At 30.5% G+C, this 26504-nt stretch overlaps 1 protein-coding gene across 13 annotated transcripts; it reads left to right on the top strand.

Annotated features, from left to right (window-relative positions):
• The first annotated feature begins 883 nt into the window (after window positions 1-883).
• Window positions 884-24018, top strand: LOC109795700 (uncharacterized). 13 transcript variants are annotated; one of them, XM_020355207.3, is made up of 18 exons: window positions 884-1095; window positions 5052-5152; window positions 5378-5520; window positions 8549-8739; window positions 9088-9212; window positions 9310-9612; window positions 10503-10652; window positions 11245-11499; window positions 11638-11778; window positions 11845-12144; window positions 12329-12502; window positions 14102-15251; window positions 15430-15614; window positions 16597-16701; window positions 17877-18638; window positions 19734-20165; window positions 20272-20473; window positions 23548-24018. In XM_020355207.3, the coding sequence occupies exons 2-18, from the start codon at window positions 5081-5083 to the stop codon at window positions 23631-23633; spliced, it is 4776 nt and encodes a 1591-aa protein (XP_020210796.2). In that variant the 5' UTR covers window positions 884-1095; window positions 5052-5080; the 3' UTR covers window positions 23634-24018. The 13 variants fall into 13 exon arrangements, with proteins under 13 accessions (XP_020210796.2, XP_020210793.2, XP_082915351.1 ...); XM_020355204.3 differs by lacking the exon at window positions 884-1095 and adding an exon at window positions 4271-4358; XM_083059225.1 differs by lacking the exon at window positions 884-1095 and adding an exon at window positions 4373-4391.
• The last annotated feature ends 2486 nt before the right edge of the window (window positions 24019-26504 follow it).

Genomic DNA, 26504 nt, shown 5'->3' on the forward strand with positions numbered 1-26504 from the left:
AATCACACGCACACATATATGGAATTAATTTTGTTTATAGTAGAAATTAAATTACATTATTCATATTAAGAATTTAAAGTTTTAGAAATTTAAATTGATTTGTCTAAATAAATTTGATAAAAGATGAATATTGAAATCAAAGTACTTTTATTATTATTATTATTATTATTAAAAAATAATTCAAATTTTAAGAATTTTAATTTTTTTGAATTTCTAAAATTTTTAACCCAAACCCAACTTTAGATCATTTGGTTAGAACACTAAACTAATGAATTTCTTAAATAATTAAATAAAAGGTGCTTAACTTTGCTTTTAACATTTTCACGATTTTTTCTCTTATTTACAAGTGCTACATAATCACATTGTGAGTGATATATTAATATTTTTTTTAATCACCACAAAAACACCATATCATGGTAATAATATCATCTATTAACATCACATCATTTGTCACACATCATTTTTAAAAAAAAAATCATTAACAAGTAACTAACAGAAAAATTAAAGGTTATACAATTGTTAAGAATACATTCCACTCAAATGAAGTTTGAGGAACCAAATTTTTATAATTATGATATTTGAGAAGTTAAAAATGCATTTCAATCAAATTATATATAAAAAGTTGTCTATATAATCAAAGGGTACACATTGTATTTTATTTTTGTTAGATATTAAAAAAAAAGGTGTAAGTTTCATTGATTACTTTTGTCTATATTAGTTGAATTTTCAAACAAGACTTTAATGTATATTAATATATGTGATAACTTTCAATTAATGCTATAATTTATTTATACCTTCATTTGAAACTTACTTTCTTTAAAATTCATTGTTTTTTCTCCCCTTCTTGAATTTTCTAGGATTTTGGATTTGTTTAAAAAGATGATCTTCTTAGTTTTGTCACCTCAACAAAATCTGAGAAGAACCGGTTAAATCTTTGTGAGCTTGTATACCTCACCAATAAGTTTTTAAGGACAAGGTGATTGACTATCACATGTTTTAGGTTATTTTGTCTATGATCAACAAAGTTTGTGGGATTGAAATTAGTGAGCAAATCATTATTTTGATTTGTGTGAGCAACGATAGCATGGATGAAAGGTAGGATCCTAATCTCGATTACACTTTTGTATGTTAATTAGGTTTTTTTGTTATTTCTCATATCTTAGTCATTTGATGATGATGAAATATTTTATTATGTTGAGATATTAAAAAAAAATAAAAATTAGGGTGTTATTGTTTTAGTTTCAATATAAACGAAATTATTTTAAGAGTGAACATGTATTATTTAAAGTTTTATTGCAATCATATGTTATTTAGTATAAATTGTGGTGTGGGGAAAATATGACCTTTTTATTAAAATATGAGTTCATTATTGATAACTAGTTAACCACTATGTGATAGACATTATACAAGGGGTGATTAGTCTTTTGGTGTGTTTTTGTGATAAATCATACCTTTTTCCCCTTGTAATATGTGATGTTTAGTAGTGATTGTGCATTTTTTTGTGATTACAATTACAATATTGTGAAAAGGTTGCGATGATGATTAGTGTTATTTTTCATCATTTTCTAATTCCTATTCAACCTTTGTTCAATAGGTAAAATTGAGATTGATTAAAGATTCATCACTTAACAATAAGATTGATGCGAGATTAAAGTCGTAGGATGTGTTTCTCTAAACATGTTCATCTTAGATGTGGTAGAATAATTATCATAGTGGTGAAAATCAGACCGAAACAATTAGTCGTAATGGTTTGACTGAGAATTAGTTATCGACTAGTTCAATTTAACCAAAAAATCGTTCTACATTGAACCAGTAAAAATCTAGAAAAACCGGTCCTGAAACAAACAAAATCAGTTTTAACTAGTCTAATTAGTTTTTTTTAAGCTTTTTAAAAATTTAATTAAAATATCTTAATAAATATAATATTTAATACAAATTATAAATTAAAATAACTTATTTTTTTAGTATATATTATATTAATTTGATATTTTTTATTCTAAATATAAATTTATTATTATTAGTGGACATTACTATATTCTATCAGAACTTAAAAATTATATTATATATAATTTAAAATTTTACTATGTATATTAAATGATAATAATTTATAAATATAATTTTTATTTTAATATTTAGTGTTATAAAATTATAACTTATATTTATTTAATATTACTTTTGTATTGATAATAAAAATTATTATTATTTTATTAATATATGATTGAACCATTGAACTTTGAATTAACATCTATATCATTTTAATTTTAAAAACATTGATAATATTATAAAAATAGTTTAATAACATTTATCTACTAGATGAGGCACAAATTTACTAGTAGCCTAGCCTTTTTTTGTGTGGTGTGAGGACATATATAACACCACATTAATAAGAAGTTAATCTTGTAAAACTTTTGATAATTCTTACATCCTTATAAGTGCCATGTGATTTATAACATACACTTTATAAAATAATGAGTGCCAAATGAGTTCGTGTGTATAACATTGTGGCAAATGAGTTATTTGTTAAATATTAAAAATTAATTTATAAATAAATATAATAAATAACAAATAAATTATATAAGAGAATCTCTAAAATACTTTTTTAGAATAATAATTTTTAAAAATATTATCGTTTAAGATAATTGTTTATATTTAATATATAAAATTAATATGTAAATATCTTTTAATAATATTATTTTAAAATAATATTACCCTTATAATTTCGACTATTATCGACTTTAGTTTAATAAATAAAAATTTAATTAAAATAAAAAAATGTAATGATTAATTAAAAAGTAATAAGAGAGATTTTAGGTAAATTAATAGGATAAAGATAGAAACAGGAAAAAATTGATAACCAAAAAATTAAAATACTTGTTACGCTAACATGAAAATAAACTTAAATGTGTATAAAGTTTATTTTGATTAAATTTAACTCATAAGATAGTTAAACAACTTACAAGATATTAAAGTAGCTTATCAAAGACAAAAAAAGTGATTAGCTGTGAATAATTTAATATTTATCCTTTTTATATAAGTGCCAAAAAGAAATTTATGAAAATCTCAAGTATATTGTTCAGCGGTAGGGGTTGATTCACGTTTAAGCAAGGTCAGGGGTTTGAATCATGCCTTGTATATGCAGCGCGTTAAATCTTGGGACAGCTATCCTACCATTTGAGGTGTCTCCTTCGTAACGAAGAGATTAGTCATCGGCTAATATAATATTCTTTTAACAGTAGCATTATACATTTTTTTTTTCATTTGTATGTTTTTTTTTATTGATATTGAATATTATTATTTTAAAATAAAAATCATGACTTGTTTTATTAAATAAGAGATAAGAATCATAATGTTTTTATAATTTTTAATAATAATTAAGACTATTAAAATTTGTGATAGTAATCTTTCTCATTCTATTATAATAAATAATATATTTTTTAAATTAAGAAAGATAAATATTTTTCGGTGTCTAATTTTATTTATTTTATCTTTTAATTTTTATAATTAAAAATATTTATTTTTAATTTTTATATTTATTTCTATTAATCATTTTTAATTTACATAATTTAACACACATTTTTTAATTTTTATACTTATTTTTTAAAATTCTTTTTAGATCTTTTTTTATTTTTATTTTTTATTATAGTCTCTTTCGTGTTTTCATGTTAAAAGTATTTGACTTTGTGAGAAAAAAAAAATAAAGTTTCAACAGAAGACATTATATGTGAGAATATAAAATGTGAATTGATGAATCTAATTTAGGATAATTTTAGAAAAATAAATTTAAATTATATATATAAAGTTAAATTAATATATTTATCGTATTTATAAAAAAAAGACAATAATAAAAAAAGAGAATAATTAAAAAAATAATTTTAATTATAAATACTAGAAGTATCTCTAATAGTTACACACAAACAAATATTATAAATTATAGATAGTTATTTAAGAAAAATATAAAAAGATTTTTTTTATTCAAGGAGTATAATCGTCTATTAAAAAGTGGAGACAAAAGAGGTGGTTACCAAAATATATCTCCTTTATAATATGTATAGATAATATGTATAGATAATGATTAAAAAGATTATCTTAATTATAACTATTTTTTTAAAAAACAAAAATATAAAACTTAAAAATATTTATTAAAATTGTATATTAAAAAGTAAAATAAGTAAAAATATATCAATTAAAAAATATTTAAAGTAATTAATTAATAATGTACCAAAATTAATGCCTCATATATCATATTATTAAATAAATCAGACATTATATTAGATTCCAGCTTGAAGAAAGAAAGAAAAAAAAATGAAACTTTTTCATCGTGCTTTGTGAAACGTACAGTGGAAGCTAGTGATTTCACGGTGAGAGAAAAATGATGCGATGCCATGGCCATGGTTACTCTTCTTCGCGGTTTTTATGTGCCTTGCATTGTCGTTCCTCTGCATGCTATTTTCATTCTTAGTTAATGTTTTCTAAACTTCAAACACATAGGGTTTTTCCATTTGGTTAAAGTTGATATTGATAATTGATAAATCACTGTCCACCATGAGCTCGCTAAACATACTCGTAGTATAACCAAAGACTTTTTATATATAGTTTTTTTTTGTCACATTTTGCAGTTCGAGGTGGAACATTCTGTGGTAATTTATTTATTGAGGTTTATTTGAACACTAGGGGGTAACTGAACGGACTCGTAGTATATACCAAAAGTTGCTTTTGATCACTGTAATGTTTGGGTTATTATTGTTTAAAGACATAGTAGGGTTTTGGTTTGTGATTGTTCTGTTTAGCGTGAATGGTAAGAAAATTTGTATGGTAAACTATTATCCAACTTTATTTTTCTTACTGATAAGCTGTTTTCATGATCTTACCAAAATGAAGAAAATGATTTTCTGTAAGGTCTCGTGTCGTTGATTGTTCAAGCGGATGGTACTTTATCTTTAAAGTAATGAAGTTAGAAGAACATGCTTTGAGTGTCGAAATTATTTTTTGGAAGGTTATACCCTCTACAATCTACATTAAGCTTTTCCGATTCCTCCGTTTTTATGTTTCAGGTAGTTCGTGATCAAGCATATATAATATAATGACAGTTACTTCTTTAGTGAATCAGACGGTTGTTTGTGACATGAATGCCGAGACTCTTGCTATGAACAAAGTAGGTTTTGTGATTCCAGTTGCAATATATAGAATACTTTCTTCTCATGCTGCACAGTATCTTAATTTGCCACTGTTTATTTTAATCACATCTAAATATACAAAGTACCATTGGGATGATATACAATGAGTTTAGTTGTCAATCTGATTTGGGATCAAGAGTAGCAGTCTATGTTGACATTTATTCTAAGTGGTTGTGTTGATTTGCACTCATACATCTTGCTAGGATGGAGGGGATGTCCGTTCTAGGTGCAACAAGGGATTGGCTAAAGCACATAAACATAAGACACTAGCAAATCTTTATATGAAAGATAAAAAAGGCAGCAAGGAAGTTGTGTGTTCCAATTGCGTGCGTGGTGGAGCAATTTTGTGAGTTTCTGGATTTTCACCTCTGTCCGTATAATTGGCCCTTTTCACCTTATATTTTTATGGTTCTCTCCTCTGCCTTATAAATGCTATGCTACGTTGAAAATCATTTACTGCTTTTTCCTTCTGTAACTTCTGCTGTACTTTATTTCTTGCAAATAATCATGGTTATAATGGCCCAAATCGGGGTCAACCTCTGAGACTTCAGGAAAGCTCGGGAGTGCACAAATTTTATCAAAGTCATGTACTAAATAGTTTCCTCCCACTTGTTTTTGTGTAGGGGTCTTAATTATATGTATCTAATTTTGTTTATTATTTATTAGATAAAGTCATTTTGCATTCTCTGATCCCTTTCTTTACGTGATGTCAATGTGCTTCAAGATGCACTGAACTGCATGTGGATATTTCTAATTTTGCAATGTGCCTCATTAATGGTAATGTATAGAATATTTTTAGTATATTCGGTGTAATATGCAATGCTATCTTATATACTCTTGGTGACAATATTGAATCTTTGCATTTTGATATTTCAGTTATGTTTTGGTTTTTTGACAAGTATATTAGACACTTTTGGTCAACATGAAGCACTTGCTAAAAGCTACTTGTGATGTTCATCTACTATAGTTAGATATAAATATCATTTGATAGTAGGAAGAGGAAGGCTGCTATTTAAGAAATTAATCATTGAACAATTTAAGTGAAGGAAAAATAAACAAATCCTGTTTGACCAAAAATGCAACTCTGCATTGATTCTTTTTCCTATATCAACCCCACTTCTCTATAGGGATAAACAACTTGTGTGGTAAAGATTTTCAGACAGTATTAGACTTGTTACTTATTTCCAGTTTATAGTATCTGAAAGCTTTTGTAAAGATTTATTTCAAGTTTTTGACTTTTTGGTCATTGGTTATGTTCTTTTACATAGGAGTAGTTTCTTATGAATCATAATACACTTTGAAAGTTTTGTAAAGAGTAGGATGTTTTAAACTTGTGTCCTTGGATGTAGCTTTTTTGGTTTTAACTTTTAAGTGAATTTGATTGGAGAGAATGCTCATAGTTGCAACTTGCAAGGGTGGCTCTCCTTACATTTTTTGCTCATTGTGATTTAAGTGGAGCTATGTTATTATTATGCCAAGAGATTGGACAAAGCTGAGACAAATTTGAGCCTTTGATTTTCTTTTTTCTTTTTCTATTTATGTTTGGGGTGGAGGTACCTTATTGTCTCACATAACCAGATGAATCTTGCTCTGTCTCTCAATTACTATTTTCTCCTTTGATAGCTGTAAAGAAGTACAAGGTTAAATATATTTTTAGTTCCTGTATGGTCGGTCAACTTTGGTCTTTGGGCTCAGTCTTCTAATTTCTGAAATACATAGAAAATATTCCCCAATACTAACTTTGTTAATAGTTTGGTTGCTTTAGTGTCTAACAAATAGCCATGTGGCAAGTGCTGCATGTGTTATTTTAAAAATGTAATTTTTCCCTAGAAATTTTCAAATTTGATTTTAGTCCCCATAAAAGTCAAATTTCAATTTAACCATTAATTTTTTTATTTTTATCTTATCTTGTTTTAGTCATGTCTGAAATCTCTAATCTCTTCTCCATTCCCTTCCACCTTCACCTCTCCTGGCATAGTATCATTGAAAGTTGAAACCACTATAAGGGATATGGGGTGTCAAAGCCTCCAAGGCATGTTATTTGACACCCTTCAATAGGTAACAAAGTTCCAATACTTGGAGCTCTAATTCATCAACTTCTGCAAAACTGTAATAATATTAGGGATAAAACCTCAAATTTCTTTGTTATTAAAGTGGTTTATGCTTACACCCTTTTACACTCGGCCTTCAAAACTCCTCACTATTCACAATCATTTATATTAACACTAAATAAATCTATGACATTGCCCCTGTTAATAGTTAAGTTTGTTGAGATTGTCTAATTAGAACTCTAAGTGATGGAGCTCCGTTAGTTACTGAGGGTACATGGAGGTTTTAATGCCCAATTAGGATTTGGGTCACGTGTTTATTGTTAGAGTAGGCTATGTGGTTCTATTTTCAGCTTGAACAATATTGTGTTATGATGTTGGTGAGACAAATGTGGATATAGATAAGGAAAGTATAAGACATTTAAAAATGCCTAAAACAAGTTAGACATTTAATAAGGACTAGATCAAAATTTGAATTTCATGGAAAATAGAATCAAAAACTGAAAATTTTCTAATGATTAAAAACATTTATAAAAAAATATGCAACCCTTGCCAAGTCATGTAGATGCCACATGGTTGACATGTGAATGCCAAGTGGCTATGTATTAGACACCTCCTAGGTTGTGGGTTTGAGTTTAACTCAACCCTACAAAATCGTTTTGTGAGGTGAGAGAGTTGTCCCTACTTATATACGTTACTTTGGTCTTATCACTAGTTGATATGTGATCTCTAACATCCCCTTCATATTGAGGATTGAACATCTCAAGTGTGAAGTTTGTGCATTTGTAGATGGTTTGATATTGGCCTAGTAGCAGGTGACACAATAGGTTCAATGTCAATCCCTAGGATTGATTCTGATATCATTTTTGAATGTGAGTTTGGGTTTAACTTAATTCTACAAAACAGCTTGCAAGGTGGGTTTTCCTCCCACTTATATACATTACTCTGGCCTTATCACTAGATGATGTGGAATCTCCAACAACACTTAAGTAATCACACTTATAGAATTAGTATGGGGGATTAATTTTTGTGTATTTCAGAAATTGGAGGACTGCACCCAAAGGTTTTAAAAAATATAGGGATGAAGACTAATGTTGACCAATTACATAGACTAAAAACTTATTTAACTCTAAAAGATATCAGCACCATAGCAAACATTTCCTTAAAAAAATCCTTTTCTACTTACACTTTTCTATACAGTAAGTAATGGAAAATGTTTTATCTGTACCTGTATTTTGTTTAAAATTGACTTGGGCAATTGGGAATTAATGCATATTTTTGTTGTTTTTATTTTCTTTTGATTATTAATGTGAAACTATATTTTAGATGTTGCTGTGGAAAAGGATGTCAAAGGAGGTACCATCCCTCTTGTGTGAATCTTCCTTTCAATTACATTCCTTTGGGGTTTTGGCATTGTATCCGGTGCATTAAGAAAAAGATTGAGCTTGGTGTGCATTCTGTTTCTGAAGGAGTGTCAACCATCTTGGATTTTACAGAAGAGGGCTCAAACAATAATGGTATGGTCTAATAAACCCTGCCTGAAATTTGCTAACAAGTAGACTTCCCATTATAGTCTGTGAGATTGTAAGTGTTGGTCAATTTAGTCATTAACTTCAAAGAATCCTCTCTCTAGCCCCTGGCTTTACAAAAAGTCATTTCTTTAACCCCTTTCCACTTTTAATTTGCAATAAAAAGGACTAAATGTACAATGCTTTACAAAGTACGGGACTAAAGTAACTCGCTTATAATTTCAAGGACTAAAATGTGAGTTTACTCCTGTTATGTTTCACCTACATTTCTTGTTCATGGAATCTATATAAGATAATATGTAAGGTTATTTTTGATAATAAGTAGCATGTTGCTAGTGATGCAAAGGAAGTACCTTGTCAAGTATCATGGCCTCGCTCATGCTCACAACCTCTGGATTCTAGAATCAGAATTGCTTCTTGAGGCTCCTAAGCTCTTGGCCAAATTTAAGAGGAAACTGCAGGTTCAGTTACCCTTCATAGTCTTGGGACAAGCAATAGTTTTTTGGTTTGTTAGTCTGATTTTTTTGGAACTATCCATGAATTTTTTTTCTTTTTTAGATTCCAAATTTCCAGGTTAGGTGGAAAAAAGATTGGAAAATACCTCACCGCTTGCTGCTAAAAAGGGAAATTGTATTATCAAAACAAAATGATCAACATTTTGATGGGCATGGTGACAATGGTTCAATTTGCCGATATGAGTGGCTTGTCAAATGGACTGGTCTTGGTTATGATAATGTTACATGGGAGCTAGATGATGCTTCATTCTTGACATCACCTGAAGGCATGAAACTCATATATGATTATGAAAGTTGTCGCCAGAGAGCAGATAGACTGCCAAAAAATCATTTTGAAGCTAACAAGGTACTTCTTTTAGTTTAACGATATATATATATATATATATATATATATATATATATATATATATATATATATATATATATATATATATATATAACTTTTATTGTTTATTACAATGCCATTTTTTTTTTATACTTTTTTTGGTTTATTACAAGCTAACGAGGTGTACTCAGACCATTATGGGATGCTATCTATGACGCAACTAATGAATTAACTGATTTTTATAAGCCTCTAAAAGACAGAAAAAATTATTGGTGTAGGAAATCATTATGTCTTTTACTTCCTGACGTAACAACTTGATTTTAACCTGAACTGATATCCTGTATGCATTCAACTGGATTTTTTTTTAACTCTACATTAATGCAGTTGTAGGTAAAATTAAATGGGATCGCATGATTGTGACCCGTCAAGTGTGAAAGCATCATTAGTTTGAAGTAATGTTTTATGATATGTATGGAAATTTCTGTTGCTTTGTTCAACTGAGGTTACTGGACTATATTAAAAAAATTGATTGGTTATCATGTGAATGAATGAAACATGAGGGTTCTTTTGCATGACAACTATGTCCATAGTCAAATGGTAGGGATGGCAATATGATTTATATTGTAAAGAATTTTTTTTCACTTGTTTGAGATTGTTGATTCCTGGTGACAGATTTTTTCTCCTGCTCTCCAGATAAATAAATACTCATTGATAACAAGTCAATTTGGAAAAACCTGTCATTGGAGATTTGAGTCATTTATTAGTAGAATTAAACTAATGAAGGAAATTATACACAAAAGCATGATCTTGACTGTTGGGATGAAAATGGGTCTTCCCAGCCTTTGCTTGGCACTGCAGGAGATTATACTAAAAATATTTTTATCTAATGAGCATTTTGTTTGGCACTGCAGGAGAGAAAAGCTTCCTTTGCTGAATTATCAGAGTTGCCATATGGAGAATCACCAGGATTTTATAACCAGCATTTGAGTTATGTGAACAAGCTTCGCATGTGTTGGCATGAAGGTCAGAGTGCTGTTATTGCAGATGATCAAATTGACCAGGTCATTTTCCTCTCCATATACTCTAGTTTTGTTGTTATATAATTACTTCATTTCTTAGCTGTTCATCCTTGTTTTCTATATAAAATATGTAATTTATCCTATCTTTAGATATTCTGTTATTAAATAAAACTTAGGGTGTATGAAGTACTTCATTTTAAATAACATGAATAAAAAAAAGCTGCGTGAGTCAATCTTTAGGGTCTGTTTAATTTGAGATTTTTCTTTCACAAATAATTGCAAAAATGCTGCCTTGTTTTCACTTTGTTCCTATTTTAATCTTAAAAAGTGAATTTGAATCTATCTCAATCCTATAAAATTAGCTTATAGGGTGAAGAAGATTGCTTCCTACTTACATACTTTGTTTTAGCCTTATCTCTTTTCAATGTGAGACTTGAGTTTTTTTCAATATATTTTCTCATGCTCAACACTATTGAACTTGGTGCATGGATAAATAGTGAATGACTCTTTAAATGACTTAACATAGGTGAGACATGGATTTTTCCTAATACACCTCCTCACTTTAGTACTATCGCACCCCCTCATTTCTTATGGTTATCAAAGTCCCTGATTTATTGTTAAACTACATTTGCAGGAGCGGGTTATGAAGGTGATTTTGTTTATATTATCTTTGAATTGTAATGTGAAGAGGCCTTTTCTCATCATCTCAACTTCTACTGCCCTCTCTGTATGGGAAACAGAGTTCTTAAATTTGGCACCATCTACCAATATGGTTGTTTACAAGGGAAACAGAGGTGTACGGAGTGGCATCAGGGCATTAGAGTTTTTGAATGAATATGATGACATCTTATTTCAAATATTATTATCATCTTCTGATGTTATTGTTGAGGTATACTTTCATATCTAACAGCTTCATATGATAAGAGACTTCAGAAACAATTTAAGCTTTTACATATTCTACAATAAGTTTCAAAGTAAAATTATTAATTTTCTGTTTGTGCTTATCATATTTTAAAATGATATACAGGACTTACATGCATTAAGATGCATTCCATGGGAAGCAATAATAATTGATGAATGCCAGCGATCCAGAATTTTAGGACACTTGGGCAATATCAATATTCTAAAAGCTGAAATGAGGCTCCTTCTTGTTAGTGGGCAAATCAAGGTAAACTACCTGTGTTCAATATTGGTATTTTCCATTCTGTTGACTTTTTATCTGATGGAATTTCAGGAAGATCGAGCTGATTATATCAAACTACTTTCGTTCCTCCATGGGTCAAATATTGCTCAAATGGAAGCTTATATTTCTGGTAGCATTTCCACTTTGAAGAGCCAACTGGAAAAATATGTTGTATTTAAGTGCAAGTCAGACTCCACTAAGTTTGTAGAGTATTGGGTTCCTGCCTGCCTTTCCAGTTTGCAGCTTGAGCAGTATTGTTCAATGCTACTTTCAAACTTAATGTTGTTATGCTCAGGCCAAAAGTCTGACTCCGTTGATGCCCTCCATAACCTTATTATCTCAACAAGGAAGGTAGACATGATAAGAAACATAATTTCAAATTAGCTAAAATCTCATATATCACACATTTTTGATTGTCAACTTTTAGTTCAGCATTCCTTTCACGATAATACTTCAATTTTTATAAAAGCTATAGCACTAAATGCATCATCAATAAGACAGCATGATGATAGTTGCATTTGGTTTATTTTTACAGTGCTGTGACCATCCTTATCTCCTGGATCCAACACTGCATAGTTTTGTTACTAAAGGTCTACCTGTTGAAAAGCATTTAAATATTGATATAAAAGCAAGTGGAAAACTGCAACTTCTGGAAAAAATCCTTTTGGAGGCAAGAAGTCGTCAGTTAAGGGTGTTAATATTATTTCAGGTAGTCATCCATTGAAATCCCTTGATTTTTTTTATTATTTGTCTAGTTTCTTGTATTTTTGTGAGTTTATTCACTTCTTGTTATATCGAGAGAGCTTTAATGCTGATTGCTTGATTGTGCTATTGTGGCATGTTTCCTCATTAATGTAATACTCTACTTACCTAATAATATTTTATTTAGTGTGCCAAATTTTGGGATGATTTGATAATATAGATATTGCTTGCTATTACATTGTTTAAAAATTACATTTTTTTGTTGTTTTAATTTAGTTAACTTGTCAGGTTATTATTGCCATATACTTGTTCTATAAAAGTCAACTTATTCATTACCTAATCTACATTTTTTTAACGAATATTTATTGTTGTTGTGGCTTGAAGCTGGATGAGCAATATAGCTGGAAACCTGTCTTTCAACCAAAAGTTGGGAATAAGGTCAATTTTACATAGCACCTAATGATAAAAAACACAGTTTATTTGGTCTTTGACCAGGATATGTCCAGTTCCTCTTTGAATTGCTGTGAGATTAATACCTTGGGTATTGTTGCAACTACGATGCTCTTCCAACAATTGCCTTCTCTAGGGTATGAACTTTAGTCCTCTCCTCGGGGGTTTGATTTGCTTACCACTGCATCTAATCCTTGTTGGGAAAAGGGGAAGGTTGATTGAAATAGGAATTATCTTGCATGATAAATATCCCATAAAATTTACATTTAATTTAATTGAGAATTGCCCTAGTAATGATTTTCTTTTTCATTTTCCTTATGTTCCGTTATTGCCTTAGGGCATGAATTCAATTTCATTCACTAAAGAGCTCTTGAATTATGCGACTAAATTTATGAATTTTGATATTGTAATTTTAGGAGAAGAAACTTATGTATATTTGGTGTACATTGATCAAAATTACATGAGAGTTTATACAGCAGAGATGGCTAGGAGATATGAAGATAGGGAGAAAATAAAGGAGAATAAGAGCTAATCATATTTGAATACTGATTTTGATCTTAACTAACTAAATCTTCTAGAAAAAAGAATAAAATAAAATTAAAGCAGAAAAATGTATGCCACTTGCTGTGATTGGAGTCTACTGTCTACCATTTGATGCAGGTTGGAACAACCCAACTTAGAAGGATGCCAGGAATTTTGATAGAATCTGACCTTCCTAGCATTCTTTTGAAGTTTCCCAATAAAATAGGAATGCCTGGGCTGGCATATAAAAACTGTCATCAAACTTTTATCTTGTGTTACTGTAATTTCAAAAAATCCCTTTAAAGTAGATTGTCAGATACTTGTGGGTATTGAAGTGGTGTCTCATACTTTGGCAATCCAAGTACTTTGTTGGCCTTGTTTCCTTGCTGACTTTTTATTGAATATGAAATAGCCTCTCTTCCTATATATTAAAATACCTTATCAATATATGATTTCTGTGGCATTTTTTAGTTATTATTTATACTGCCTGTCAAGTGGTTAGAAATATGATAATTTCTGTTCTCATAAAATCTATGTATCATATTTTTGTTGTTTAATGTCATGATTGTAACCTGATGTATTTTTAAGATTCTCGAGGATTCAGTTAGTTCTCTTTCATTTTAAATAACTGCAGTCAACTTGTGGTTCTGGATCAATTGGAGATATTTTGGATGATGTTCTCTGTCAGAGATTTGGTAAAGATTGCTATGTACGATATGATAGAAGTTATGCCCCCAAAACAAAGCAAGCTGCTTTAGACACATTTAATGACAAAGAAATTGGAAAATTTGTCTTCTTGATGGAAAATCGTGCTTGTCTCTCTAGCGTTAAGCTTTCTTCCGTGGATACAGTTATATTGTTTGACAGTGATTTGGACCCACAAAATGATCTAAGAGGCTTACAAAGGATGTCTATTAGCTCACAGTTCAAACAGTTTTCAGTTTTCAGATTGTACTCATATTTCACTGTTGAAGAAAAGGTTTTAATGCTTGCAAAAGAGGGTATAGCTCTTGACAGCAATGTACGGTTGATGAGCCTGAATACTTGTCACACCCTGCTAAATTGGGGTAACTCCTATCTGTTCAATAAGCTTGATGAGTTACATGCCAGTGTCACGTCAGTTTCTACTCCAGACATTGCTGATCTGTCACTTCTAAGTGATGTATTTTGTGAATTATCATCCCAATTGGTTTGTGGTGCTGATGATACTGATTGTCATGGATTGTCATTCATAACAATAATACAGCAGAATGAAGGGGAATATGCGAGGAACAGTTTATTGCTAGGAGAAAGAATAATGAAGAAATTGGGCAGTAAGCCATCTGCTTTTTCCTGGAGTGATCTTGAAGGAAGGCATCCTCCATGGAAATTTTTGTCTGTTTCATCTCAGAGGATCAGGAAAACAGTAAGACAGTTTGATCACATACTAACAGAATCTGAATTTGAAAATGATACCTTTATAGGAAAGAGGACAACATCAAAGGATAATGTTGATCCCAAGAGGAGAAAAGTGTCCAAGGATAATGTTGATCCTATGTGGAGGAGATTGACCAAGGATAAAGTTGACCCCATGAGGAGGAAAGTGTCCAAGGATTTTGTTGAAACAAATGGGAGGAAAGTGTTAAATCATGCCATTGATCCTAAGACCTGGGAGGTGTCTGCTGATATTGTTGATTCAAAGGGCAGGAAAGTGTCCAAGAATATTGCTGATGCCAAATGTCAGAAAACAAGGTTAAAGAGCAAGAAGAATCCCAGTGTTGTCATTAGAGCAAGTAAATCAAATGGTACTGCTGATTTTTTTTCCTGCTGCTTTTATAGTCTTTTATTTATTTCTTCAATCAACCTTTTACTTGCAAACATTAGTTTTATTCATGACAGAAGTATATTTTTTTGGAGTGTGGAGGTTGGTGGGAACTATTCTCAAAGGTTCATGCTACTGCTAATTCATTTTCATGCCCACAGGTAATTCAAAAGGCTTGTCTAATGCACTTGATTCCACAGTGCATCCTTTGACCAATGAGACAGCACAAGCAACTGCAACAAGCATGCAATTTACAGAGAAAAAGAAACTGCTTGACATGCCAAATAGCATCAATTGCTTGCCAAAGCCTAATATATCAGGACTTTGTGACATTCTACATTTTTCGGTAGGGTCTCAATACATACTTCATTAACCTTTGCTTAAACATGCATGTTTTTTTGTTAGAACTTTCATAAAGGCACCTTCTTGTGGAGGTCTGGTTGCCCAAGTCAGTGCAAGTACACTTCCTGGTGACTCCTGGTTCAAACTTTCAATAATGGTATTACATTGAATCACCCCAAACCAGTCTTGGCTTTATCTCCTTTTAAAAGAATTAGAAATGATTTGGGCACAACTTCCCAAAACCTTGCCATTTTTCCTAACCAATGTGGTTTATCTTAAAACAAGTATAGTGATAAGAGAGGATAATACAGGCACTGGGAGGAGAATTATCTGTTTGCGAACCAGGACACAAAAGATACGGTAAAAAATGGACAAAAAACTAGAGGGTCCCAGGTTTTGGCATCTATACAGTGGAGATAGGGTATAGGTCATGCCAGATGGTATTGTTCTGATACTATATTTAAAAAGATTGTGGGAGAGAAAGAAGATATGATATTAGTAATTATCTAAAATAATTCAATAATAAAATGTTATACCTCATAAATCTTTTACATCAATAATCTAGGTCTGGTTACTCAATTACTAGTGTAGCACAGCATGTTTATGATCAGCCCAACAACACTCTGTACTAATACCATATAACTTGACGTCTTTTGCTAGTAACTACAATTGGATTTGTCTTGAAAAGTTTTCACACTGATGGGGCAGGCATGCTTATCTGTTCCATTTGTGGAGCTTTGTCAATAAAAGAAGGAATTTTATTAAAAGAAAAGAATTCGAAAGTAGAATAATTTGTATTATATAATCCTCTAAAGCATTAATTGCTCGGAAACTTTTACTGTTAGTATTTGTATTTTATTGATCACATTTTCTATGTAATAATTGCCCAATTTTTTATGATTGAATTATAATAATATTATATTAGGATGATGACTATTTATGTAACAGAAAGATTGCTTTGCATGATCATTTAATTTCTTATGCAGAAAAATGTCAAGGCTGTGGCGGAGAGGATTGTTGAGCACATATTCAAACATTACAATGTTAATTGCCAAGAAGTTTCTACTGTACAGGCTTTTGAAATATCTGTGGTTAGTATTTGCTCTAATTTTTTTATATCAAAAACATAAGTAACCGGTCACATATTTGTTTAGATTCTGGATGAAACGTTGCTTCTGTCAAGAAAGAAAGGAGCCACTAGAACTTTCTTTTTTTAATTGTCAATAATTTTTGAATGCTTGCTAGCTTGTCTGTTTCTTGGTTCCAGTTGTTCATACTGCATACCTGACTCAGACAAGGTATGGCTAACAATAGTCGGATTTTGAGGAAATGTTTTCTAGTTTCTACATTTTATAGCCATACTTCCTACCTGTTAAGAATTTGGAAAGCTGTTGGGAAAAGTTGTTAGAATGATGAAAATGTTGACTGCTAAATTAAGGTAATTGATTGAGTGATCCAATGTTGTTCATTGTTTTGGGAGGGGGGAGGGGGGGGGGGAGGTGGTTGGTTTGTCTATTAAGGTAATTGATTAACAAAATATGCTGAAAATATCTCTCCTACATATAATCTGGTATAAATGGCGGTGTAAGTTGGGATCAATTGATATAATGCTTCATCTAAAACCTTTTTATTTTGTATCTAATTCGGTGTTCTGCTCTCACACTTCCAAACCCTTATTTTCTCTCTGATTTTTTTTTTAGTATGGTATTTATTGGAAAGCTGCCTTGATTACAATTAGTTGCGGTCTCTTTGGAGGCTAATTGAATTGCAGCAAGGGTGGTGTATAATCTCACATTGACTAAGATATGACTTAAATAGAGCCTTTGAAGCTTGGACAGTTCTTATTTTACAAGCTGGTTCTGTGAGATCAAGTTAAATTTTAAACCTAAATTTCAAGAGTATCCAAGAGGTACTATCCAACTTGGAACCTAGGGGATATCTTCCTTAAAAGAAGATAAAAATTCCAGCAATCTCAAAATAAGCTGAGATTTGTGTTGCATTTTCTCTCTCTCTCTCTCTCTTTTTTTTTTTTGGGCCCAGATCGTAGTGTATGGTTGGGCAAAACTCTCATTGGAGTTTGAATTGCCTGCTGTACTGTATATGTTGCAAAAGGTGTTTTTGGTTGTTGCTCCTTTTTTGCAGTGTTGTTTATGCTAATATCTACATGTTTGGACAATACTTGTTTTATGAAGCAAATATTGTTCTGTGAAGCAAATATTACTAGTCTTTAAGCATGATAGTTGTGTGATGAAATGTTTATCTTCAGTGTTGGCTAGCAGCTTCTTTGTTGAAACACAAGATTGATAGGAAGGATTCACTCGCCCTTGCAAAACTGTACTTGAATTTCAATTGTAAGGAAGAGGAAGCCACAGATGTTTACTCAGAACTGTGGAAGCACGTGAAGGAATTTTCAAATTATTTACAAAATGGAATTTGTGTTGAGAAATGTGATGTAAATGGTGCTTCAGATTCCAACAAACCTGAGCTGAATGATTTGGCAGAGAAGCAGAAGGATTTTCTGGGTACTTGTGCTTCAAAACTTGTGAAATCTGTCACAAACGAACATGATCTTCAAATGAAAACTCCCCCAACAGGGGTTTCCCAAGACCAGACTAATGAAGTTTGTTTATCTCCAAAGACACCCAGTAGTTTTCCTGTGGAAGCAGATGCTATCTCCATGGAATCTTGCTCAGAAGATGATGGAATGAATTCTATGACCTTAATAAGAGCAGAATATTCATCCATTGAGCACTGGAGTAATGATGTCAACCCTGTTACAGGTTCTTTGGAAATAAAGAGTCCTGTTAGAAGTACAGATATTACACAATCTGATGGCATAGTTTCTGAAGATCCTCATTTTTTAGTGAATGAAGATGTTGCTACTGACAATGCTATGAATACGTTTACTCATCCTGTGCAGCTTGACAGTGTTGAGATAGATGCTGTAACTTGCGTTAGTGCTGCTGTTCCCGAGGGCAGACAATCATACAGTGTAATGGGTCCTGTAAGTGGTGAGTCAACTGCTCAGGTTAGTAGCTTTTGTACAAGTCTTTTGATACTATTTTTAGTGTTTATTGATAATCTTGTGTTGCAATGCAACAAAATCTGGTCAACTTCCTGTTGCTTTGTGATCATTGCTACAATTTTGAAAGTCATTATGCAATCACTTGGGAAGTTAAGCTTTTAGATTCGTTTTTCTACATTATATTAGTTTCTAGCAAAATATTTTGAAGTTCAATCTAGGCTATCCTTTTTCCACCTATTTTTCTATTGAATGATAATGGTGAGCTTGTGGTTTAACTGCATGTTTAGCCTAATGGCCTTTACATGAGCAAATGTGATATAATATTTGCATGAAATGTTTATTATTTTATTGAGTTTTTTTTTTTCCTGTATAATACTTTTTGAATATTTTTTTAATGTAATTTAATATTATTGATTTTGCCTAAATAAATTTTTATTTCTTTAAAAATATTATCGAACAACATATAATGTCTTAAATATTTTATAATTTAAATTTCCTTAATTCATATTATATTTTTTGTAAATCATCATTAAATAAAGCATCATTAATTAAGTAATTTTTTTTAGATTTTAAAAATTAAACTTTCAATATTTTATTTGTTTTTATTATTATTACAATAATTATTCATAATTTTTTTATTGGATGAATAACTAATTTTATATAAATTTGAATTTTTTAAACAAAATACCAAATAACTTCTAGAAGAGAAACCTTTAAGCTAAAAAAAGTGAAATTTAACAAACAACTTTTTCTTATTTTTTTAAGTTCTTATTTTTAGCTTTAACTTATAAGTTACTTAAGTGAAAAAAAATGCTGGGACAAACATACCCGTGTACTCTTTTGTGTATTTGAAATAATCCCTTAACGTCTACTAATTCTTTCTCTAAAATAATTGGAATATAGTATACCTATTAAATTTTTTGATGAGGTTGCCAAAAAAAAGGTTTTCTTTTTTATTTTAATAGAAAAAGAATATAGTTTTTTTCATAAAATTTTATTAGAAAAGATAAAATAATATATGGTCATGTGATGTTTATTCGGAGTGCTTTGAAATCATTCCCATCATATGGGTTCATGCCTGTTCCTTGTATCTTGCAGATGGCAATGTCTGCTATTCCATCTTCTCCGGAGCACAATGCAGTCAGTACAGACAGGCCTTTAGATGATATTTTTTATCTTAGTAGTGAGGATAATTGCTACATTCATGAGGCTGAAGTCATATTGGAAGAACCAGTTAACTCTTTCTTTGTTTCACCAGTGATACTGCAACCCTTCAATGGTGTGCTCATGAATGAAAATACGACACATGTACCTGGCAGAATTAATATTCCTGGATATATGAACAGTGACAATTCTCAAGCTTACTCTGTCACTCCTGAAATGTCCCACCTTGCCTACCCAGACCCACTACCGGGTGAAATGGAGAGAACAGAAAACGGGAATGAAGAAGCCTTCACAGACCCGCTGCTAATTGAAATGGAGAGAATAGAAAAGGTGAATGAAGAAGCCTCCAAGATACATGAGCAAAAGGTACGAGCAGCAATCTGTTTCTCTTTCCCCGCCCTTTTCTTAAATCTCATCTTTTAGATTCTGATTCCTTCTACTTTCAGCTTACTTTTGTTTCTTTGTGAGACAGTTATTGCAGCTCCAATCTGACTATAAAAAGGAGTTTGAAAAGTTGAGTGAAAAGTACAAGATTTTGCTTGAGAATGTCAATACTGAAGCAACACTAAAAGGAATGGAACTTGAGAAACAATGTAAATTAGTTTTGAGGAATAAGGTATTAGCTGAAGTTTGGATTCATAGCGAAAGAGATGTGGCACAATGGACAGACCAAGGTATGGATAATGCGTAAGGTTTAGGTTCATATATATGTTAGTCTGTTAATTATCCATATATTATATGACATCAATAGTTGTTAGGAACAATAGAATAGAAACAGATTAGGAAGATGAATTAACATGTAAGCGCTTGTCTCATCTACCTAGATATTTATAATCGGGACTTATTTAAGTTGAGTAATCGCGAAACTCCCATCCATTAGAATCCAAAGTTCAAAGTTACCAATCTGGGTTAATCCTGAAAAAAATTCTTTCAACAAGCTAAATTAAGCTCTATTCCAAAATAAAGAGATTGGTATTGCAATAAACTGCTACACTGGTGGTTGCAAATCACCTTTTATTTAAAAGGAGCTGATAGATTTTGGCACTACTTTTGTATATTTATGCACTAATTTCTTAAGATACTAATTACTAATTTCTTACAATACTAATTTACATTAAGAGCCCTTAATTAATGATCTCAAGATTAAGTTTACTCTTTTTATTATCACTTATCTGTTTATAAAAACAATCATTTACCCTCTGCTTGTTTGAGAAGAATGGAAATCAATTTAAGAGAAAATAGAAAGAAAGAAAAATGATTTTTTCCCCGTGAGTCAAGTTTTTCTTTAACCAAATAAAAGAAAATACATTTTATAGCATATTTTCTTTCCTCTCACTCAAAGAGACCATGAATGAATTAGCTAAAAGGAAAATTACATTAAGGGTTTTAACTCAACACCTTTACGTAGAGAAGAGAGCAAAAAATAAATACTTTTCTCACTTCACCTACACCCACAATATATGCTTTATTGTTTGCTCTAAGATTATGTTTTTATTATGTTGTCAATATCTTTTCAATGAAAGTCCCGTTTTCCCAGTGTATTGATTATTTACAAAACTAAATTTTACTCAGTTCTTAAATAGAATAAGGTCAAATCGAGTACTTAAATAAATGGTAATTGTATTACTTAAGTTTGGTTTAATTCATACTTTCATACATGAAAAATATAAAATATCGAGTAATTTGATTCTTTGAAGAAAACTAACATCAATTTATTAGTCCTCAACTATTGAAAATTGAGAGCGACGTCAAAATCATCTTGTTTATGAACCATGGGAGTAGCTAATAAAGCATTTGATGTAGAAGCAAATTTTATGTCAACATTCATTAGAGAGCCAATTCATATCACCTTCTGCGAGGAATTGGATTAATATCAACTTTCTTGAACGGACAGAATTTTCGTTATCTTGTATGTGTGTGTATATATATATTATTTCCATCCAAATTTATATTTTTAGAAGGGCCAAACCCATTTGTGTTTTATCATAATTGACGGTCACATACCCTGAGAAGAAAATGGAAATAAATTCTTTGGTTTTTAATTTTAATTTAAAGCATTTATAAATAAAGTATGCGTAAAAGAAAGTTTGATTCACAAAATAGGGCATTTAATTATTAGATATTTTAGGTAATTAGGATTGGAGTAACTACAAGAGTAGGTAAGTTGAGAGTGCCATTAATTTTTCTTCCACCCAAATAAATAAAAGTTGAATAGTGAAAAGTACAGGAGATATGAAATACCTAATGCTCCAAGAATGAGGAAGATGGGGAAAAGATCATATGCGGATGAATGAGAATTGGAGGCTTTTATTGAGATTTGTTTTTTGAAAGAAGCCAATATGCAAAATTAGAGAATAACTTTACCAAAGAACGTGGGGATCATAACTCTATGCCTCATATCCTTGTAAACAAGAGGAAATGTCTTATTTCAAACTGTTAACAGTTATAGAAACATCTATTGTCTTTCACTCCCAAACCCAATACGAACTTTTTACCCTAATTAATTAATGTCCGACTTCACATATAAGATTTGTATGCTTTTTAGCTATTAGATTAAACCAAATGAATGGACTAAAGTTGGTGTTAAATGTGAAACTCTTAAAATGGTGTCGATTGATTCTAATATTGTCTGTGTACTTATGCTGTTAGACTAAGAGTACTATAACTTCCATGAATTGGTTTTGCATAAGCACAAAACCGTAAATAATGGACCAAGTTGGGGATCATAGTATCAAAACTGAACTACTTCCAAGATGCTTATGTTTGGGGGAATAATGCAAAACCGTATTGTGACATGTTTTTCTATGAAATATCTTGGCAAAAGCCACATAAACCGGCTCTCAACTTGTGAAATTTAGTTCAATTCCAAAATATTATATTAACATTTAATTTTGGGCATTATAATTTATTTATTTGGGTAAGGTTAGTTAAAATTTGTAGTTGATCTAGGGGTCTCTGCTTATCTTATTTAAATGTCAGATTCTCATGCTAGGGCACCCAACCCTGGCTAAATTCTTCATTTATCAGTGGTCTTTCTACCTTGATATATGTATATGAAGTTATGAACTATAAGCCTATAACAGATCTGGAGGTTGCACTCGGATGAAGACATTCTGAGTGATTGTTGTAGACGTTAAATGTTGATTAACAGTGTAAATGTTTCATTGTTTACTTATTTTCTATCTCTTCATTTTATTATTCCTGTTTACCTTTATGTTTCAAAGGCACAACTGTGCTCAGTATTATGGTCTTTGTGTCAACATAGTATAGTACGATGAGTGATAAAACCCGAACCAAGAAAACAGGAAAAGAAGGAAGAATAATATTTATTTATTGATGATAGATAAAAATAAATAGAACAATGTTGTCATGCTAGTTCAAGGAAACCAATAACTTCCTTAACAATACTCTATTTTTCACACCCTCTTTCTAATTATTTTCTCCTATATATAGTTTCTGCCTCTCTTTTCTAATCCTTATTATTATCTAATTCCGTTGGGCCTTCCTCTTGTAGACTTGCCTAACATACTTGTCTAACAGGGGCCTGCACCCTATCAATTAGATTTTAGGCACATGTTTATCTCTTTGTAAACATTGATTTTTTTAGCTTGTAGGAAAACTAATTTTAAATTTTTTTATACCTAAACGGCATAATTATTGATGTAATGAATGTGGCTTTTGCATGCCTTGTATTATTTTTGTTTCATGCATATGCAACATTTAAATCTTAATAGCTCTTCCTACTTAGTAGTCTTCCTCTCTGCAACGGCAATGCCTGGTTCTCATTTGACCGCACAAGATAAAGTCAACCATTCCAGAAATCAACAGTGTTAGAGCATGCTTTGATCCTATGATTCAGTTATGCAGCAATCTTCTTGATGGCTATGATTTGCTAGCCTCGTCTCCACCTATAGACTCTTCAGCTGCCTCATCTTATTCAGTATCTCTCATTACAAATTGATGGAGTGCAATATCATACCAACAATTACCAAGCTTTTAAATTCAATTGCAAGTTATAAGTGATGCTTAGAAATCCCGCTAAAACTTGCTGCCAGGATGTACAAATCAATTTCCCTTTCCTTTCTTTGATGACTTGAATTTTTACATCTTTAGCCACTGCATCTGATGTACTTTTATACCAAATTCTGAACCAATGTAGTCATCTGGTGAAGTGAGTGTAAAATAGTTTGCCTTATAGTGAAGTTTGTCAAAATCTAAATGCATTTTATTTTGCCGTTGGGAGGGAAGATCAGTGTTAATTGATCACTTTTTTTGGTTGCAATAAGGAAAGACCAAATGCCGTGCAGAGTTTATAGAATGTATGAAAATAAATAGAAATAATTATTAGAAGTACAAAATTGTTTCGAATAATTTGTAGTTAAAAAATAAGCATGTTAATAGTGGTATTTAACCAAAGTATTAGCATCGTCAAACTTGTTTTATTCGAAACTTTAATTAACTTTTATATATTAAACATATTTTATAATTTCTTATCCGATCAAAATTTTCATTTATGATGTTTATGAATTAAATTTTAAATTTTTTAAAATAAATTATTAACAATTAAAAATAATTTTGTATTATAATATAAATTGTTTATTTTAAATTTTAAATATAATTTATATACTTAAAAATATTTATTATATAAGTTTTAAATATAAATTATACATTCATATATATAAATTATATAAGTTTTTATGATAAATTTTAATTATACAATAAATATTTAACATGTGAAATGTATATGTTAAAATGTTAGTGATATTATAAAAACAAAATTTATAAAAGCAGTGCTACTTGATTGTGATTATATTTTGGCCCATGGGCCATGGTATTCACATCCCCTTTTTTATCTTCACATTTTTACTTTTTTTTATTTGTTTTTATGATATTTTAAAATACCCATCTTCTGAATCTCCAGTGGTGGCTAGGTCTAATGGGATGACCCATGTAACCACTCTCTAAGGTGGGCTGAGCTGGGATTTTTCAACCCACCAGCCCATTTTTGTCTGTCTCATTTTAGTCAATCAAGAAAAAGGTTGCAGTGGGTCAGTGACTCAGTGTCTGTCGACTAACTCATCGAGACAACAATTTTTTTTATAATTAAGTATAAAATAAATAAAAATTAGTTGAGAAGTTGAGTTTCCATACTATTTTGGTACGAAAGTGTTGTGTATAAGATGTAATATTTTAACTGTAGAGACGATCGATAGAAGTAGAAATTAGAATGTGTCTCGGACATTTTCTTTGTTGTTGTTGACTTATTGTTAGTATTGAAGATAGTAATTAGATGAAATAATGTGTTAAAACATTAGGTGGACAAGTGAAAGGGATATTAGCTACCAGAAACATTTTTTTTTATAATGTAAATTTTTATAATACGCAAAAATTAGTTTTCGTAATATATTAAAACATAACTATATTGTAGACATTAGTTTCTATGAAGATATTTTTGTAAAAAAAATTACAAAAAAAATAGCGAGGAATAATAAAGAGGGGTGTGAATTACATCACAGCATCAACTTTATGTTTATGTTTATTTATTTATTTATTTATTGAGAGAAGGTTGATCCATTCTATTTAGATTTGAGGTAAGGTTTCCTTTTATACAAGTTTTAACGCAATTACATTTTCATGTTTTAAGCTTTCTGTCAGTTCATTCCCACGATGGGTAATTGAATTTGATTTATTAAAAAAATGAGTACTTGACTGAAAGCAAGATCTAAAAACTAAACAATTTCTTCTAGTCCAAAATTAAAGAGTAATGCCAGCGACATTTGAACACTCTATTATTAATTAAAATTTATTAAAAATTATAAGTCTTGTAAGTTCAATAAATCATTTCATAAGTTTCTTTTTATTTAATTATAGATTAAACAAAAAATTGTAATTTTTACCCAATAACTGATAAAAGTATTAGTAAGATACTGTAAGAAAGAGTATAGTCAGCATTTTTCTAAACTAAAAGATGATCACATTTTTTTTAATTCAATCGTCTTTGAAGTTTGAACTGTCTCAAGGTTTGTAGTTTGATACTCCTTTTCTAAAATTGTGTTGAGGATGGCTTTTTGAATTCGATCGGCTTTATCATGGGGCTCCAACAGTAATAGTAATAAACAATGCTAATTTTATTATCTGCATGAAATCCCGTTTTAAAACAATGTCTGTTTCATAGCTGTCATCGAACCAACTTCCAAGCTCATAATATCATATTACCAATCCAAAGCACTAGTATAAATGCTCTTGTTTCCCTTCATAAGAGCGCTTGCAAGAATAACATTAAACTGCAGGAACTTAAGACAATATGTAATTAATGAAGCCATACATCAAACAGACAAAAGGACACCATAATTTACTTGTAGAGCTTTTGAGGCAAGAGAAGCAGAGAACTCAACACGTTTTGGTTTTGACTGTTCAAATCCGCGAGTGTTCGATATTCATGACTTATATTATATAAAGCAACAAACTGATGATGCAACAGTTGAAAGGCATGGTCAAACATTGACTATATTGTTGGAAAATCTTAAATTTCTAGAGATTCCGAGATATCCGATTTAAGTTATCTGGAATTATTTGATTTATCTTTTGAGTTATTTTGTTTCAGATTAGATAAGATAGTTTTTTGATAAGTTTTGATTTGATAAGATATTTTATTATCTTCTTGTTAGTTCAGTACGTTGTAAAATGGCTATTTAAAGGCCATCT

Source organism: Cajanus cajan, chromosome 6, assembly GCF_000230855.2.
Source record: "Cajanus cajan strain Asha chromosome 6, NIPB_CcT2T_4, whole genome shotgun sequence".
Taxonomy (NCBI): domain Eukaryota; kingdom Viridiplantae; phylum Streptophyta; class Magnoliopsida; order Fabales; family Fabaceae; genus Cajanus; species Cajanus cajan.